General features: G+C 49.5%; 1 protein-coding gene across 2 annotated transcripts in view; it reads left to right on the forward strand.

Moving 5' to 3' along the window:
- Window positions 1-17489, forward strand: part of MNT (MAX network transcriptional repressor) — a 62037-nt gene extending 44548 nt beyond the window's left edge. For both annotated transcript variants that reach the window (XM_083714572.1, XM_083714573.1), the window contains exons 5-6: window positions 12826-13018; window positions 15806-17489. In XM_083714572.1, coding sequence (XP_083570698.1) covers window positions 12826-13018; window positions 15806-16521 — 909 coding nt within the window. In that variant the 3' untranslated portion in view covers window positions 16522-17489. The remainder of the gene's footprint in view (window positions 1-12825; window positions 13019-15805) is intronic.
- Window positions 17490-17974: the final 485 nt, after the last annotated feature.

A 17974-nucleotide genomic window follows, 5' to 3' on the forward strand; every position in this document is an offset into this window, starting at 1 on the left:
TTTGCCGAATGACGTGGCCAAATGGGGACATGAGGCGTAAGGCGATCTCATAGGTCAGTTGGTCCCAAGTTGTCAGGGCTTTATATCCAGCAACACCTTGAACTTGGCCCAGTAGAAAATCGGCAACCTGCACAGATTTCTGAGCACAGGTGTTATATGCTGATGAGGCCTCGCTCCTGTCAGCGATCGTGCTGCAGCATTCTGCGCTAACTGCAGCTTCCAGGTCAAGCGTGAAGGAAGCCCCACATAGAGCGCATTGCAGTAATCCAGATTAAAGTGGGGGGGGGGAGGAGAAGAACTATCTAGGTCTGCCTTTGGCAAGCTGGTCTCCTGCAGCTGTTTTTGGACTACAAGTCCCATCAGCTCCAGCTGTTTGATGCTGATGGGAGTTGTATTCCCCCCACAAAAACAAAAAGCTGGTGGGCACCGGGTTGGCGAAGGCTGACTCATGTCACCTTGAGCTCCTTTGGAGGAAAGGTGGGGTGAAAATGTAATAAATAACTAGAGAGCTGGTGTGGTGTAGCAGTTAGGTTGCCATCAGCATATAATCTGAGAGAGCAGAGCAGGGTTCGAATCCCCACTCAGCCAGGAAGCTCACTGGTGACCTTCAGCCTAGTCACTGCCTCTCAGTCAAACCTGCCTCACAGGGTTGTCGCAAAGATTAAATGAGTGGTTCGACCATGTACACTGCCTGCTCACCATGCATTTAAAGTACTATAATACAGCTTTAAACAGCCATGGCTTCCCCTGAAGGATTCTGGGAGCTGTAGTTTGTTGAGGATGCTGGGAGTTCTTATGAGTCCCCTGTTTCCCACCCAGAGCGAGGGATTGCTAAACCGCTCTGGGAATTGTAGCTCTTGTAGGGACTTGGGGGTCTCCTAAGAAATCTGAGCACCCTTAACAAGCCACAGCTCCCAGCAGTGTTCGAAACTCCCATTGTTCTAGGTGTATTTTGGGACACGGAATTTCATTCGCGCGAGCCGTTTCTGAGCTTTGGGCGTAGTACTGCGCTGAAGGTTTCAGATTAAAACTGCAGAGTGGAAGGAAAGGAGGACTTTTTTTTTTTTTTTGCCTCCCCACTTCCAGCTACTCTCTGTAGACCGGAGAACAGACCCTCTTAAGAATATTAGGGGGGTGGGCAGAGGAAGGACTAGACCATATGAAAAATGAACATCCTATTTTAGCTGCAGTTCATTCATTTTCAGCTTCCGTATTCTTGTTTTATATATATAAAAAGTGTGCCTAGACTTGCTGCGCCCATAACCTAGGTCTCCGGTGCCACTGAGCTCCTAGCTTTCATATCTGAGTTTCTCATGCTGGCTCCCAGGGTTCTTTTGGGTGTGTGGGTAGGGGGGAAACTATGACTCACAGATCCAGAGACCTCCTCACCCACAGAGGCTGGCCTAGGCGCCACCATATGCCAGAGAGGAATCCCAACCCCTCTCTCGCTGCTGCTGCCTCCTCCTCCGCCTCCTCCGTCTCCTGACAGATGGTAACTGAGGCATAAATGGTGCCCCTGAATTGATCATTGTTCGGGGAGGGGGTTCATTATTTATCACATTTCGCTCCTGCTCTTCCTCCCAAAGGAGCCCGAGGCGGCAAATGCACAAAAAGAGAAAGCGTTTAAATTGGATAAATGCAATTCCAACATGTAGTATTATTATTGCTGGTCCCAAATGTTTTGCTCTGCTTTCCTTTGGACGACATCAGTGAGTCTTGGCGTCTGGGCACCGCAGAGAAGAGGCGCGCTGCATTGTCTCTTGAGACAGACGGGTGCTGCCACCACCACTGACAACCGCTAGCTTTTTCTCCTAGGGGCTTGAGGTGGCTTAAGCACTCCCTCCATTAAACCTCCCACAACAACCCTGTGAGGTAGGTTAGGCTGAGATGGCAGTGAGTGGCCCCAAGGTCATACAATACGAGCTTCATTGGCTGAGTGAGGATTCGAACCCAGGTCAAAGTGCAGCACCCTAACCACCACACCACGCTAACACTTGGACTTCATCAGTAGCTTACTTGCCATGATGCCTAAACAGAGCTTCCATGATCAGAGGATGAAGACCTGCCACTGGATGGCAGCTAACAGATTGAGGTTGAATCCTGACAAGACAGAAAGTACTGTTCTTGGGGGACAGGGGGCTGGTGCATGTGGGGGACTTGCTGGTCCTGAATGGGGTAACTGTGCCCCTGAAGGACCAGGTGCACAGCCTGGGAGTCATTCTGGACTCACAACTGTCCATGGAGGCGCAGGTCAATTCTGTGTCCAGGGCAGCTGCTCTGGTTATCTCTCGCTTGGACTACTGCAATGTGCTCTATGTGGGGCTACCTTTGAAGGTGACCCGGAAACTACAACTAATCCAGAATCCGGCAGCTAGACTGGTGACTGGGACTGGCCGCCGGGACCACATAACACCGGTCTTGAAAGACCTACACTGGCTCCCAGTACGTTTCCGAGCACAATTCTGAGTACGGCTCCCAGTACGTTTCCGAGCACAAGTGTTGGTGCTGACCTTTAAAGCCCTAAACGGCCTTGGTCCAGTATACCTGAAGGAATGTCTCCATCTCCATCGTTTTGCCCGGACATTGAGGTCCAGCGCCGAGGGCCTTCTGGCGGTTCCCTCACTGCGAGAAGCCAAGTTACAGGGAACCCGGCAGAGGGCCTTCTTGGTAGTGGCACCCGCCCTGTGGAACACCTTCCCACCAGATGTCAAAGAGATAAACAACTACCAGACTTTTAGAAGACATCTGAAGGCAGCCCTGTTTAGGGAAACTTTTAATGTTTAATAGGTTATTGTATTTTAGTCTTCTGTTGGAAGCTGCCCAGAGTGGCTGGGGAAACCCAGCCAGATGGGTGGGGTATAAATAATAATAATAATAATAATAATAATTATTATTATTATTATTCATTATTATTAATGAATGAACAAGGATAAGTTTTCTCCACCCAGTCTGCTTTCTTGAAGCAGCCCTGCAGTCAGTACAATGGAAGCAGAATACAGATTTGCACTCGGATCCAGCATGGCCAAAGTCTCAGCCTTCCACCTCTGCGGCTGCCTTACCTGCAAGTTGCCCCATCCTCTCCTCTTCCTGCAGAACTGTGGGCTGATCAGCATTACCCCATTGGGCCTACCTTCTTGTAGGGCCAGCTGGTGGGTGAGTGCTGCGGAGGCCACCAGAGGTTCTGGTACTGGCCACAGGGCTATTGGAAATTGGAGACTCCAGCAACCTGAGGGGTCCACATTGGCTACCCCTGATGTTGCTGAGACACGCCATTCTTTTAAAGTAGGCATAGGCAAACTTGGTCCTCCAGAAGTTTTGGTACTACAACTCCCACCATCCCTAGCTAACAGGACCAGTGGTCAGGGATGATGGGAGTTGTAGTCCCAAAACATCTGGAGGGCCGAGTTTGCCTCTGCCTGATTTGAAACACATGGCTTCTCCCATGGAATCCTGGGGGCTGTAGTTTCTTTGGCTTCTGGAAACCGGGCCTGTGCAAAGGGCAAACTACAGTTCCCAGGATTCTTTGGGGGAAACCATGTGCTTTGGAAGTCTGGTGGCCCAGCTGCTTTGCTTCCCTTGGAGAGGAGCAGTGGATCCCCTCCCCGAGCCACTGGTTGGTTCATTTCAACCTCCTTCTTCCCAGTGTTGGTGTAGGGCCAAACATCGGGGCCATTACCAAACTCCAGCCCCCATTGTCCATGCCACGCTAGTCGAGGGGCTGAGGGGAATTGGCTGCCCCAACATCTGGAGGGGCTGCAGATATCGCCCACTCTGGCGGGTAACTGAAATCACACAGAGCTTTTTTGGGGGGGTCAGTATGATACCAAGGGGTTCAGCAGCACCCCTCCCCCCATGAATCAAATGTGCAAAATATGCTCCCAAGCATGCTCTAGCTGGACTTCCTTGGCAAAATTGAGGCCAGTAGCAGAATTTGGTTGTGGAAACGAAAAGAACGCATTTATTCTTTTTTTTTTAACCTCGCTGCCCATCTGCTGGAAGAGCAAGCAAAAAATGGTCACGATTTAACCGGTTCAGCTTTGGAATTCCAGCACAGAATTCCATCAGGATCCTTGTTGATGCTATTTTTGTGTGTGTGTGTGTGTGTGTGTGCGCGCGCGTGCGCACGCACAAACACACACACACACACACACACACACACACACACACATACATATCTCCCTCATTTATTTGGTGAAAGGAGGCTTTCCCCACCCACCTGTGTCCACCTGCAAGCGACACAGAATCATGGTGCCGGTCATTCGGGCCAGGACCAGCTCTTTGGGGCCGTGGCAGCAGAGAGAAAAACGAAATGAAAACAGGTTCAAAATGCAGTTGAGAGATGTGGCTGCCCAAGCAACGGCCAAGTCTCCCAGAACCGGAGCCTGTAGGTGCGTTGTTGCTATAGCAACCCAATCCCATGTGATAGCTTGCCTCGTGGTGTATCCCCCCCCCCCTGTGTGTTTGCTGTTTTTGTAGTTTTTTTAAACTAAAAATTTCCACCGTTCTCATGACAAATTCTTGATGGGATTCTTCCCTCCAGGGAAGTGCTGCACTTAGCAAACACCTGATGTGTTTTGTGTGTGTCTGAACCCCTGATGAAGAGTTCTGGGGGACTCTAAAGCTTGCTCATGGTTTTGTCACACTTTGGTAGCAGACTTTATAAAGGTGTTGCCGCCATACTGTGTATTTTGGATTCCCTCCCGTTGGAGCCAGCGTAGCTGTTATTGTCATAAATATTCCTTCAGGGGTTATCCAGGAGAGAGTGCACCCGGCTCAGCGTTTGAAATTCACCAGGAGCATTTTGCACCTGGCTAAGGCCACTTGTGACCGGGTGAAGATGCTCAGGTGCCAGGATAACTCCGGACATCTCCACCATCTGGAGGTGCATCCCTGAGGATCCCTGGATCTCGACTGTTTTCACACACTTAATGCCACATCCTGTCGAATTATTTCCGTTCTATTTCATCTGCGCAATTGGAACGAATCTTGGTAACCAAAAACTTGGTAACCAAAAGTGATCATCTTTGTCCACAAGACTATTCAACCCCCTTTCCCCCCACTTTTTTTTTTTATTTTATTACACAACTAAACAACACAAACAGAAAAACAAACAATACAAACAAATTCTTGTCTTATCCTTATTTTTTCTAAATATTGTTGGGTGAGCTTCCCCAAGTCCCCCCCATCTGATTTTCATTTTACCTCATCTTTAGCAGTTTACATATATCATAATTTTTAACCATTTTTTTAAATTCATGCTTACTTTTACCATAAAAATCTTCACATTTTATCACTTGCAAATACCGTATTTTTCGCACCATAGGGCACACCGGACCATAGGGCGCACCCAGTTTTTTGGGGGGGAAATAAAGGGGAAAAAATTATTTCCCCCCCAGGCACGGGGCTGGGGCGGGGGAAGCTTGAGCTTCCCCCGACCCCAGCCCCCAAACAGGCAGCTCTCTGCAAGCCGTGGGAGCACTCCCGCTGCTTGCGGAGAGGTCATATGGCCAGCATGACAAAGCCGCTTCTGGCAAACCAGAGCAGCGCACGGAAACACAATTTACCTTCCCACTGGAGCGGTACCTATTTATCTACTTGCACTTTGATGTGCTTTTGAACTGCTAGGTGGACAGGAGCTGGGACTGAGCAACGGGAGCTCACCTCGTCACGGGGATTCGAACCGCCGACCTTTTGATCGGCAAGCCCTAGGCTCTGTGGTTTAACCCACAGCGCCACCCACGTCCCTGCTGGGCCTGTAATACCCATTAAAAGTGGCATCTGCCGCCACACTGTGCCAACCACGATCTGGGAATGTCACCGTGCCTGGAGTGTTCCCCTCCAGCCCCCAACCCCCCCCCCTCTTTCCCTGCCTTTTGACCCACTTTCCCTATTTGTCAGACTAATAGAAATGAGAGGCGGGGGGGGGGGGTTAGGAAGGTTTAGGCTCCGATTGAGTTTTGCAAGCCGCTGGTACCAGGATAAAGATTAAGCTGCCGCCTGCAGCCGCCAGGAGGAGGAGGAGGCTCTCCGCAGATAGTCTCCCACATGGTTTCCCCGGGGGAAGGAGGAGGCTGCAGCTGACTCGAACCTTTGTCTTTCCTTAGAGAGAGCAGGAGAGGGGGGAGCCATGGGGGGGGGAGCTTCCTTAGTCTGGCTGCTTTGAGGATTCTACCAGTTGCGGACCCGGCCCAGCCACCCTGTCCTGCTATGGCATGTACGTGTTTGCCGTGTCCGTCGTTTCCTTTAGGGAGCTTTCCGGATCAGCCAAGCCGGAAAGGGAACCTTGGCAGGGAGGCTGGTTCGCTTGGATCCTGGGAACGTCTGCATGCAAAGTGTCTGCTGCCCCAGCTATTCTGGGGACACATAATGAGACCAGGGGTGAGGACTGAGGGCCGTACTCTTCTCTGCGCAAGCACCCAGGGGCCAAGTGGCAATCTTGGGTGGAACAGCAAATGTACCTTGTACCTCATAAGAGCACAGTGGGTAAAAGTGGCTGTAGGTGGGGATCCAAAGCCTCTGAGTTTGAATCCCCGGTTGTGCTTTTGGAGAGCCACTGTGGTGCAATGGTTAGAGCAGGGGTCAGCAAAACTTTTCAGCAGGGGGCTGGTCCACTGTCCCTCAGACCTTGTGGGGGGCTGGACTGTATTTTTTTTGGGGGGGGGAGAACGAATTCCTCTGCCCCACAAATACTCCAGAGATGCATTTTAAATAAAAGGACACATTCTACTCATGTAAAAACAGCAGGCAGGCCCCACAAATAACCCAGAGATGCATTTTAAATAAAAGGACACATTCTACTTGTGTAAAAACATGCTGATTCCCAGACTGTCCACAGGCTGGATTTAGAAGGCGATTGGGCCAGATCCGGCTCGCGGACCTTAGTTTGCCTACCCATTGGTTAGAATTTTGGGTTAGGACCTTGGGCCAGCCAGCGTCTCTCAGCCTGGATTGCCTCGCAGGGTTGTTGTGAGGATAAAGCAAGGTTGGGAAGAGCCGCGTGCACCATTGCTAGCCTGCAAAATACAGTTGTACCTCCGTTTACAAACTTAATTCGTTCTGGAGGTCTGTTCTTAACCTGAGGCACGCTTTCGCTAATGGGGCCTACTGTTGCTGCCGTGCGACTTCCGCTCACATCTCGGGGCAAAGTACACTAGCCAGAACACCTACTTCTGGGTTAGCGGAGCTTGTTACCCAAAGCGTTCATTAGGAGGATGGTTCGTAACCCAAGGTTCCACTGTATTGCACTGCTCTGCTAAAGCCAGGTGGAGAACATTCATCCTGCAGGCCAATCTTAGACTGCGAGGCCATTCCCCTAGAACCCATATAGGGAGAGGGACATGGTTCTTTCCTGCTGGGGTCTGTATCATAGAATTGTAGAGCTGGAAGGGACCTTGAGGATCATCTAGTCTGACCCCCTGCAATGCAGGATTATGCAGCTGTCCCATATTGGGATTGATCCTGCGACCTTGGTGTTATCTGCACCACAATCTAACCAGTTGAGCTATTCAGTATTGCCAGCACAACCCCTGCAAGGAATGCACTGGCAAAGCAGACCCCTGCAGAGAGAGCAGGATTGAAGTCTCCGCTCATCAGCTGGTGGGTGGAGAGTCCAATCCTGCCTGGTGCTGCTTTGCCAGCACATTTCTCAATTGGTGCTGGTAAAGCAGACCCCTCCACCCCCACTCAGGGGTTCACCTTCCCACCCATCGGTCACATTGATGTCATACAATGCTTTGCAAGCCCCAACAACCGGCTGCTTGTCTGGGGGCTGCAAAGCACTTTCCCTGCTTCGATTCCAAACCGTTTGGGCACAGGCAGCCCCAGCCAATGCTGTATCCAGTTCCCCAAAACAACAACAACAAACCTATGGTTACGTGAAACATACTTAATAAACACACAAGACGTAACCGCTGTACTTTTGAATAAATAAGGTATACTATTCATTGTATCAAATTGTAGATTTCAACGGAAGTCTCATAAAGTTCAACGAAAAAAGCAAAAGACCCAGTGGATCAGTTCATGCTCTAGTCAGTTCACGCATAAGTTCTGTTAAGTTGTGGGTGAACACATCAGACGACACAGCGATTCTTCAAACAGCTCTTGTTTATTCACAGGCCAGAACAGAACTGAACTGAAGGGTTCAGCCAGCCTGCTTATATAGAGCTCCACTACAACGTAACTGTAACAACTTTCTGTAACTATCCAATCACTGAACGTCACTTTCAATCCCTTATTTGCATATGTGGAACTGAGTGAAAACTATCTACAGTATCCCCTCTGGCCCAGGGTGAGAACTTCAGTACATAACAAGGTCCATACAGGTATAAGTTTCTATTTCACCTGTCGGTTCATAGAGTCCAATAATCCACATGAAGGGTTGTTACAGTTCCACAGAATCCTTTCACAGAGTCTTAAGACAAGGATTTCCAGAATATTAGCCTTCTTTCGCCATCCTAGGCTTCATCAGTAGAACAGGCTCATATGTAATATTACAGGATTGTGGATCTTATCGCATAGTAGTGGTTGCAACGCTTTGCAAGCCCCAACATCCGCCTGCTTGTCTGGGGCCTGCAAAGCACTTTCCCCGCTTTGATTCCAAACCGTTCAGGCGAAGGAGAGTTTCCTGGGCAGAGTGCTCAATGTTCTGTTCGCTTGTGTTTAGTAAGCACAACCCTCATGGGCAGGCAACCCTCTCTCTGATTTGGCAGTGGAATCAATGTGCCGGTTGGAGTCTGCTGTGTGAGGAGGGCAGCTGTGGGGAAACAGCACGTGGTCAAGTTGTTTTTCCCAGGAGGGAGAGGGGCGAGGCTGAGGCTGGTGACAGAGTTTAGCTGGAGGGAAGGCCGGGGCTGCTGACTCTCTTCCTGCGGGGCGTCTGTCCCGGAGCCTCCTGGGAATGCATGACTCAGCAAAAACCAGGATGGGGGGGCCTGTCCATCGGCAGAGTGTAAAGGGGAGATTGCTTGAATTTGGGGGTCGTTCAGGATGACGGGCAATTAAAGCTAAAAGTCCATTTTCCCAGCACTTTGCAGACGCTGGCAGGAATGTGTTGTTGTTTTTAGGTGTGTGTTTTGAAAGCATCTTTCTCGCTCTTGCTAGTTGTGTACCGCTGCCGTTCCCTCGCGAGGGTTTTCTGCACAATGCCTGTAGGCTTAGATTTCGCGAAGTGGTTTTTTTTTTAAAAAAGCATCTTTGCAACACTGCGAGAGGGCAGCTCCCCAGAGTGGAGGGGAAAACCCTCTGCTTCAGCCTGCTGGTGCAAAGCCAGTCCATGCGTGTCCTGATCTGGTGCAGCAAAGCGTACAGCATTGGGCGATCTCGGTAAACAAGCCAAGTTGTAAGTGCCACCATCCCTGCCCAATCCGTTCCTCCCTCCCTTCAAGGGCCTAGTTCTTACTGAGGCTGCAAGTCACTTGTGCCTTGGCTTCTATCGCCTCAGCCTACGGGGAGCATGCTGGGGCGCTTCTTCCCCGTATGCAAAATAAGAAAAATAAAATCCGTGCAAGTAGAAGGCAAGAATCCAGAGAATGTGTGTGCCTCCATTTCCCTGACATGCTGGCTTTCTTTATGCAAGGATATTTGTATAACGTTTGTGTGTATGGGAGCATTCGGTCAAGCGAGCAGAGTCTGAAAAAAGCACAATCCAAATTTGCAGGTTGGCTAGTTTGAGCGAGGGCTGAGCCAGTATTGAATCTACCCTGCACCAATTTGATTCACAAATAAAAACCTCCTTTAATTCTCTCTCCCCCTGCCTCCCTTGTTTCCCAACCATAAGGGCATTTTCTGTTTTCAAATTGCCTTTGTTCAGATGTTCAGGAAAGTGGGCACGGTGGGGAGGGGGAACTTGCACACAAACACATTCTGTCTTTTCATTTTGGGGGTGCTTTTCCAGGCAGGGGGCAGAAGGCATTGATCTCCCTTTCACTGGAGGTGCCGTAGCAGAGTCTGGACTGCACCCTGCATGAAGCAGGGGTTGAGCTAGATGACCTCTGGGTTCCTTCCCAGCTCTGAGAAACCCTGGCAGTACAGCGTTAACAATGGGAGGAAGGGAGGAGGGGACACCAATGGCCTGACTCTGCACCAGGAAGCTTCCCACGGACACCTTCAACACTTATTTTTTGGAAGAGGTTTTATTCTTGTTTTCAAAGAACATGAGTTTGCTCTCCCCACCCCAGATGGGGAGCTCGAAGGGTGCAAGAGAGGGGCTCAAAGTCTGGCTCCCCTTCCCGCAAACCTCTCCACAGTATAAATGCGCCTCCCACTTCATTAGCCGGGCTCCTGGAGTTGCCGCTTAGACCGCAGTGGCGGAGAAGCAGAATCTGGTCACGTGCAACTAGAGGTCTGATCTCATCCTTTTCTGGCTTCTTTGCCCAGCAGCGCCGCCAACCCCCTCCCCTCTGCCACCTTCCAGTGCCGTGGCTGCCAGAGAGAACCCCACACAGCCCTTCCCAAGCCAAGCTTTCCTGCTTATAGGATTTGCCTCCTTGATCTTTCTGTGCTTTACGGGGTGCAGGTTTGAGCTGGGGGAAATGCTGCATTCTCAGTGTGTGAAGAGCGTTGCTTTGCAGAGGGAGAATTCAGAGGGATGCCCCAAGATGGAGGGGGAATCTGGGAACGGCCTCCCCAAAGCATCCCTGAGAGCTAGGAAGTGGTACTGTATTTATCTTTCTCCCACCCCAATTATCAGCTAATTGTGTGTCATTGGGACGATTAGGCATCCTTTGTTGTGCCTTTATGCTAAAACACACTGGCTTGTATCCAAAGTTTGTCTTGTGCTCAGCGGGTCTGTTGATTTCAGCGGGTCTATTCTGTGTATAAATTGTGTCTTTATTTAGTTCCATTGCTTTCAATGGCTTTCTTGCATCCCTTCTCACTTTGTTCTCACAACAACTCTGGGAGGTAGAGAAGGCTGAGAGGCTGCAACTGGCCCAAACTCACCCACTGAGCATCATGGCTGAGCAGGGATTTGAACCCAGTCCTCACAGGTCCTAGCCCAGCACTCTAACCACGACACCACACTTCCCCTCATGGTAACCACGCTGCCTTTTGCACCCATTCCTCTACATTTGTGCAATCTAGGAAGCTGTGATTTGGTGAGGCCTCCTTGCCGCATGTCCCATCACCCATGTGATGGCGATTAACATACGTGGACCTTCATTTCCACATATGGCATGTTCTTTCCCAGGCACCCCCAAACTCGGCCCTCCAGCTCTTCCGGGACTACAATTCCCATCATCCCTGACCATTGCTTCTGTTAGCTAGGGATGATGGGAGTTGTAGTCCCAAAACAGCTGGAAGGCCAAGTTTGGGGATGCAGAAGCGCTGGTGTGTTTGCAGCATTTAAAACATGGGTAGGCAAAAGGGACGCAGGTGGCGCTGTGGGTTAAAGCCTCAGCGCCTAGGACTTGCCGATCGAAAGGTCGGCGGTTCGAATCCCTGCGGCGGGGTGCGCTCCCGCTGCTCGGTCCCAGCGCCTGCCAACCTAGCAGTTCGAAAGCACCCCCAGGTGCAAGTAGATAAATAGGGACCGCTTACCAGCGGGAAGGTAAACGGCGTTTCCGTGTGCAGCTCTGGCTCGCCAGAGCAGCGATGTCACGCTGGCCACGTGACCCGGAAGTGTCTCTGGACAGCGCTGGCCCCCGGCCTCTTGAGTGAGATGGGCGCACAACCCCAGAGTCTGTCAAGACTGGCCCGTACGGGCAAGGGTACCTTTACCTTTACCTTTTAGGCAAACTAAGGCCTTGGGGCTGGATCCAGCCCAATCGCCTTCTCAATCTGGCCCACGGGCGGACCGGGAATCAGTGTGTTTTTACATGAGTAGAATGTGCCCTTTTATTTTATTTCAAATGCATCTCTGGGTTATTTGTGGGGCATAGGAATTTGTTCATTCCCCCCCCCCCCAATATAGTCCGCCCCCCCCCCAAGGACAGTGGACCCAGCTCCCTTCTGAAAAAGTTTGCTGACCCCTGATTTATTTATTTTTTAAAAAAATATTTTTATTGGTTTTTCGTATATACATCCTCTAACAATATTTCTCTTAACAGTTTTCCTACCCCCTCCCCTGGACTTCCCTCATACTCCCATTTTGTTTTATTTCCATATTGTTCACCCTGCATATTGTTTCCCCCAAAATTTCCCAATACATATAATCTTATTTTTTTTAATAATAATAATACAATTGTTATTGTTTACTCAGATCCTGCCAATGAGTCCAGTTCTTTATATTTTATCTTCATATATTGATGACCCCTGATTTAAAAACCTCCTCCCTTTCTTCCCCTCCTGTTGTTTGCGTTCCAGTTACTAGTATTGATCGATTAGCTTTCGTTTTCATACGGTACCGTCAGCGTTGATAGCACTTTTGCAGCGCACAAGCAAGGCAGGTCTCTGCCCCAAGACGCTTTGTAAAACTCAGCACAGGGGAAACAACGGGCAAAGCGGGTGAGGGGGGTAAGCAGCGAAGGAATACGCTGCTTATTTTAGTTATGCATGCTTCGGATTGGGTTGCAGGCTTTGTTGCAGCAGAGAATTTTCTGAGCGATTTTAAAAAGATTTCCAGACTCTTCCTTCGCTGCGTCTAGGGTTTTGCAGCCCAAAGATTTCCACTTCCTCCACGGAAAGCGAAGCAATTCTGAGTGCAAAACCTTTGCTGTTTTCCCAGCGTGCTCAGGCGCAAGCTTTGGCGAATCCCCGAGGGGTATAGTGAGTTCCAGAGATGTTGTCCCCAACCCCAGTTTTTGGGGGTTTTTTAAATCTGTCGTTCTGCCTTTGTGGTCCTCCTTTCCTCCTGCGGGTCTCCTTATTTTATCCGGGTCCTTTTTGCAGACTTTGAAGCGCAAGGAGAAGGAGTACGAGCACGAGATGGAGCGGCTGGCGAGGGAGAAGATCGCCACGCAGCAGCGGCTGGCGGACCTGAAGCACGAGCTCAGCCAGTGGATGGATATCCTGGAGATCGACCGGATTATCCGGCAGACGGTTCAGCCGGAGGACGATCAAGCGTCTACCTCGACTGCGTCAGGTGCGTCCGAAATGCTGCCCAGCAGGCCTGGTGGTATGGCGGGTTGATTTTGGGGGCTGGCGGGGCGCACAGAGATGCGCTCACGGCTGTAGCTCATTGATAGAGCACCTGCTTTGTAGAACCATAGAGCTGGAAGGGACCAACGTGGGATTCGAACCCACAACCTTGAGATGAAGAGTCTCATGCTCTGCCAACTTGAGTCCTCCTGGACAACTGAGCTATCTTTTGCATGCAGAAGGTCCCAGGTTCCAGTCCTCAGCATCTCCAGTTGAAATCCTGTCTGCAATTCTGCAGAGGCACCACCAGGCAGCATAGCCAGCGCCCATGCTAGATTGGTCTTCGGTGTGACTCTGTATAAGACAAATTCCTATGTTCTTCTGCCCAATAGGCTGCATTCTGAACCATGTACTAAACTCCCATCCAGGGCCAGCCCACCATGGTATGCGAGCAACTCTGCACATGCCCCAACAAGCAGTTCCAGATTCGCACCATCCAGGAAAACTCCACTCCTCTGGCCCCCCTCCTCAGCTGCTGTGTCTGAGGCTATCCTGTTTCAGGCTCGCATGATTTAAATGCTCCTCCCTGCAAACAAATTCCCTGGAGGTAGCAAACTAGCTTCTCAGGGTGACAGAATATTTTCCCCTTGTATAACAACAACAACAACAACAACAACAACAACAACTTATTATTCATACCCCACCCATCTGGCTGGGTTTCCCCAGCCACTCTGGGCAGCTTCCAACAAAACACTAAAATACAATAACCTATTAAACATTAAAAGCTTCCCTAAAGAGGGCTGTCTTCAGATGTCTTCTAAAAGTTTGGTAGTTATTTTTCTCTTTGACATCTGGTGGGAGGGCGTTCCACAGGGCAGGTACCACTACCGAGCAGGCCCTCTGCCTGGTTCCCTGTAACTTGGCTTCTCGCAGCGAGGGAACCGCCAGAAGACCCTCGGCGCTGGACCTCAGTGTATACTAGCTTTCTATGAGCGGGAATGAAATACATTTTTCAGATTTGCTTTTTTATATGGAGTCTGAAGTGGTGCAGCCCAAACACACATTTCCCATCTCATGACGGGGGTGGTGCGGTCTCTGTTGACTACGCCAGGAAGTGACTGTCTGTAACTTTCGGATGTGATGAAGTTCGTATGTTCATGTTCCATTGTGCCAAAGAGGCAGTGGTACCAGTAGTTGCCAATTAGCTACTGTGCTAAGGTCAGGGTGCTGCTTTTAGTGTGTAAACTTGGTGCCAGAATACCTGAAAAATTATCTCACCTCTTGTAATATACCTTACAGATCACTGTGCTTGGCAGGTGAACATCTGCAGATGCCATCATTAGACAGGCACCATCTCTGTTGTCTGTTTCTGGTGTCTTCTGAAGACTTTCACCCTCTAACAAGCCTTTTAACTAGAGGCTGAGGCTGGGATAGCTCAGTTGGTAGAGCATGAGGCTCTTAATCTCAGGGTTGTGGGTTCGAGTCCCCCACTGGGCAAAAGGTTCCTGCATTGCAGGGGGTTGGACTAGATGACCCTCAGGGTCCTTTCCCACCTCTACAATTCTGTGATTCTAGACCTTCCCATCCTGCATCTACATTGGAATTGTTTTTTTAAAAAAAAAAAAAAAACTTCAGGAATTTTCATTGTGTGCCACATCTGAGCTCCTTTGGCAGAAAGAGCGAGGATACAAACCAGTGTTAGAAACTCAGATATATAAGCTAGGTCACCAAAACGGAATGCCTAGTTGTCATTTTGGGGCAAGGCGAAATTACCTTTCAAATGATGGGCTGACTGTGATTGATTCTCAGTTAAACATCTGGCTAGTTCAGTCGCCAACCTCGAGCTAGGTTATGAACGATGAGAAAAGTCGCTCTATCCAGGGACAGTACACACACACACACACACACACACACACACACACACACACTGGCCTATTCCGACCTCTTTTTCTTAATGATGACACGGACCATTCATAACGTAAAAATATTCTTTGCAGCTGTCAGCAGGGCAGTGGGGTGGGGTAAGTGAAGAGAAGCTGCAACAATGAACCGTAAAGCTTTTCACTGCTCCTGTTCAGGCTGCAGAGGAAAAAACATGATGGTTCCTGAAATTCATTCCGATTTTACAGATAAAAAAAGAACTGATAGAATTCTATAGGATGTGGCATTAGTGTGTGAAAACAGTCGCGATTCAATGATCCCCAGGCACACACCTCCAGCGGATGGAGACGCCAGGCATCTTCGCTTGGTCCCAAGCGGTCGATAGTCTTGTGGAAAATGTGCCTCTTTTCAAACACGGAGCAAGTACTATGGAGATAATGGAGTTACACAAAATACGGACTATTTAAAAAGATTCAGTAGAAAAGGTTTGATAATAGGACCCACAAAAGGGAAGGTGGGAAGTCCAGAGATTCGGAGGGATCTTTAAATGTGGGTGTGTATGGTTGCATTGTTATAATTTTGTATTTGTAAAATCAAAAATTATTTCCAAAAAAAAAAAAAATTCAAACATGTGCAGTGGATGCTCGGGTTGTGAACGTGATCTGTGCGGGATGCACGTTTGCAACCTGCAGCTGCGCGTTTGCACACATGTGGGTTGCAATTCGGCGATTCCGTGCAAAGCGCGATTTAGCGCTGCTGCGCATGTGCAACCGCCAAAACCTGGAAGTAATCCGTTCCAGTACTTCCGGGTTTGGGCGGTCTGTAACCCAAAAAAACACAACCCAAAGCGTCTGTAACTCGAGGTATGACTGTAATAAATACATGTGCCCCCGTTTTGTCCTCTCCACAGAGGGTGAAGACAACATGGACGAAGACATGGAAGACGACCGGCCGGCGAACTCCTTGCCGAAGCTGTCCCACCGCCAGCACCCCGAGCTCTTGAAGGCGGTGCCCCCCATCGCCGCCTCGCACCACCCGTCCGTCCTGCCTCTGGCCCAGAAGCACGCCCCTCCTCCTCCGCCGCACGCGCAGCCCCCCCTTCCGCCCCAAGCGCTGGTGCCTCCCCAGGCCATCGTCCCCGCACAGACTCACCTGGTGGCGGCCTCCACTGTTCAATCGACTGTTATCGCCCACACGGCCACCACGCATGCCTCCGTCATCCAGACTGTCAACCACGTCCTGCAGGGGCCGCCGGGCAAGCACATCGCACACATCGCCCCTTCCTCCGCCTCTAGCCCGGTCCAGCTCACGGCTGCCGCCCAGCCCATCGGCCACATCACAGTGCACCCGGCCGCCCTCAACCACGTGGCGCACCTGGGCCAACAGCTCCCCCTCTACCCACAGCCTGTGGCGGTCAGCCAGCCGGTGGTCAGCCACATCGCCCACACCATCTCTCACCAGCAAGTGAACGGGACGGCCGGCCTGGGGCAGCCAGCCGTCATGGCCAAGCCGGCCGTCGGGACTCAGGTGGTGCACCACCCACAGCTGGTGGGGCAGACGGTCTTGAACCCCGTCACCATGGTCACCATGCCTTCGTTCCCAGTGAGCACCTTGAAGCTGGCTTAGGGACCGCCGGGCGCCCGGCCGAAACTCCATACATTCCAAACTGCGTGGCCCCCCCCCCCCCCCGTTGTGAAGTGAGGAGGGAGGAGGAAGAAGAGGGAGGAGGAAGAAGGGAGGGTGCAACAGGTCTGGGGAGGAGGGGGGTGGGGACATACAAAAAAAAAAAAGATTAAAACACACACACGCTGTTCTTTTCTTCTTTCTCCTCCCGCTTTCCCCTTTCTTGATTTCTATTAGGCAACCTGGTAATTGAGAAAAACCAGGTCCTGCTACTGCACTTGAATTTCCCCCAATCAGAACATTTAATGAACAGTCCTACATAGTGATTATTAATCCCCCCTTTTTTCCATGTAATCAACGAAGTATGACTATAATAATGTTCTTAAGACATTTTTCCCCCTTCCCTCCCCCTACCCCGTTTTATTTTTATTTTTATTTTTTTTAATGTGTTGCTTCTTTGTAGGTTTGTTTTTTTTAAAAAAAATGGTTGATCTCTTTATGGAGAGACTTTGCATAGATTAAGAAGAGGAAGAAGAAGAAGAGAATCATAGAAATATATATATTATATATTTATATATATATCTACCTGCCTATAGCTACATATATATATAAATATTGTTATCAAATGAAGGCCGTTGAGAAGGCTGATTTCTTTTTTTTCTTTTTTTTTCCTTGCAGGAATATTAGACACGTTAACAGAAAATTTGAAAAAAAACAAAACAAACAATCTCTTCCTTTTGGAAAGAGAAGACAGAGTTATCCTTTTTAAATGAGCATCTTTCAAAGACAGATGGTTTGGTGGACCAGGGTAAAACCATATTAAAAAAAAAACATACGCGACATGTTGCAGTATTTTTTCCTTTCCGTATATTTGCATTTCAGTTCAACCATCAATAATCACTGTGACTTGTTACTGGCATTTTAAGGAAACCCTCTGTCTAATAAAAGGAGAGAAAAAAAATTGCACACAACTGGATTTTTTGTTGTTGTAATTCCTAAACGGTCTCGTTTTATAAATTACTCGCTGTGTTCGCCTTTGTCCCTATTCCGCTTTTTAATTATTATTATTATTTTTAAACATGCATGATTTACAATAACGTTACTTTCTCTCTGCGTGGATTGAGGGTGGGGGGCAGTCGAATTCTGCTGCTGTGTATTCAACCCAGCTGAGGTTTCCATCGCCCCATTCAGATTACTGGAAGAGATAATCATGTTATGCCCAGGAAGCAGACATTGGAATGAGAGACTTCAATGGAGTTTATGGTGCCTCGATTTCCCCTCTGAGTTGACAACCTCATAAGTTGCTGCATTTTTTGATGTGTTTTCAAAGCCTAGGGCCTAAACAGGTTGAAAGCGAAAATAAAGAGCCGCTGGATAGTAGAAAGGGGCACCTGTTGACCTACATTTCCTCTGAAGAGGAGGACCATGCTGTGCTTTACTCTCGGATCTGTGGCTG

Source organism: Podarcis gaigeae, assembly GCF_964106915.1.
Source record: "Podarcis gaigeae genome assembly, chromosome: 15".
NCBI lineage: Eukaryota > Metazoa > Chordata > Lepidosauria > Squamata > Lacertidae > Podarcis > Podarcis gaigeae.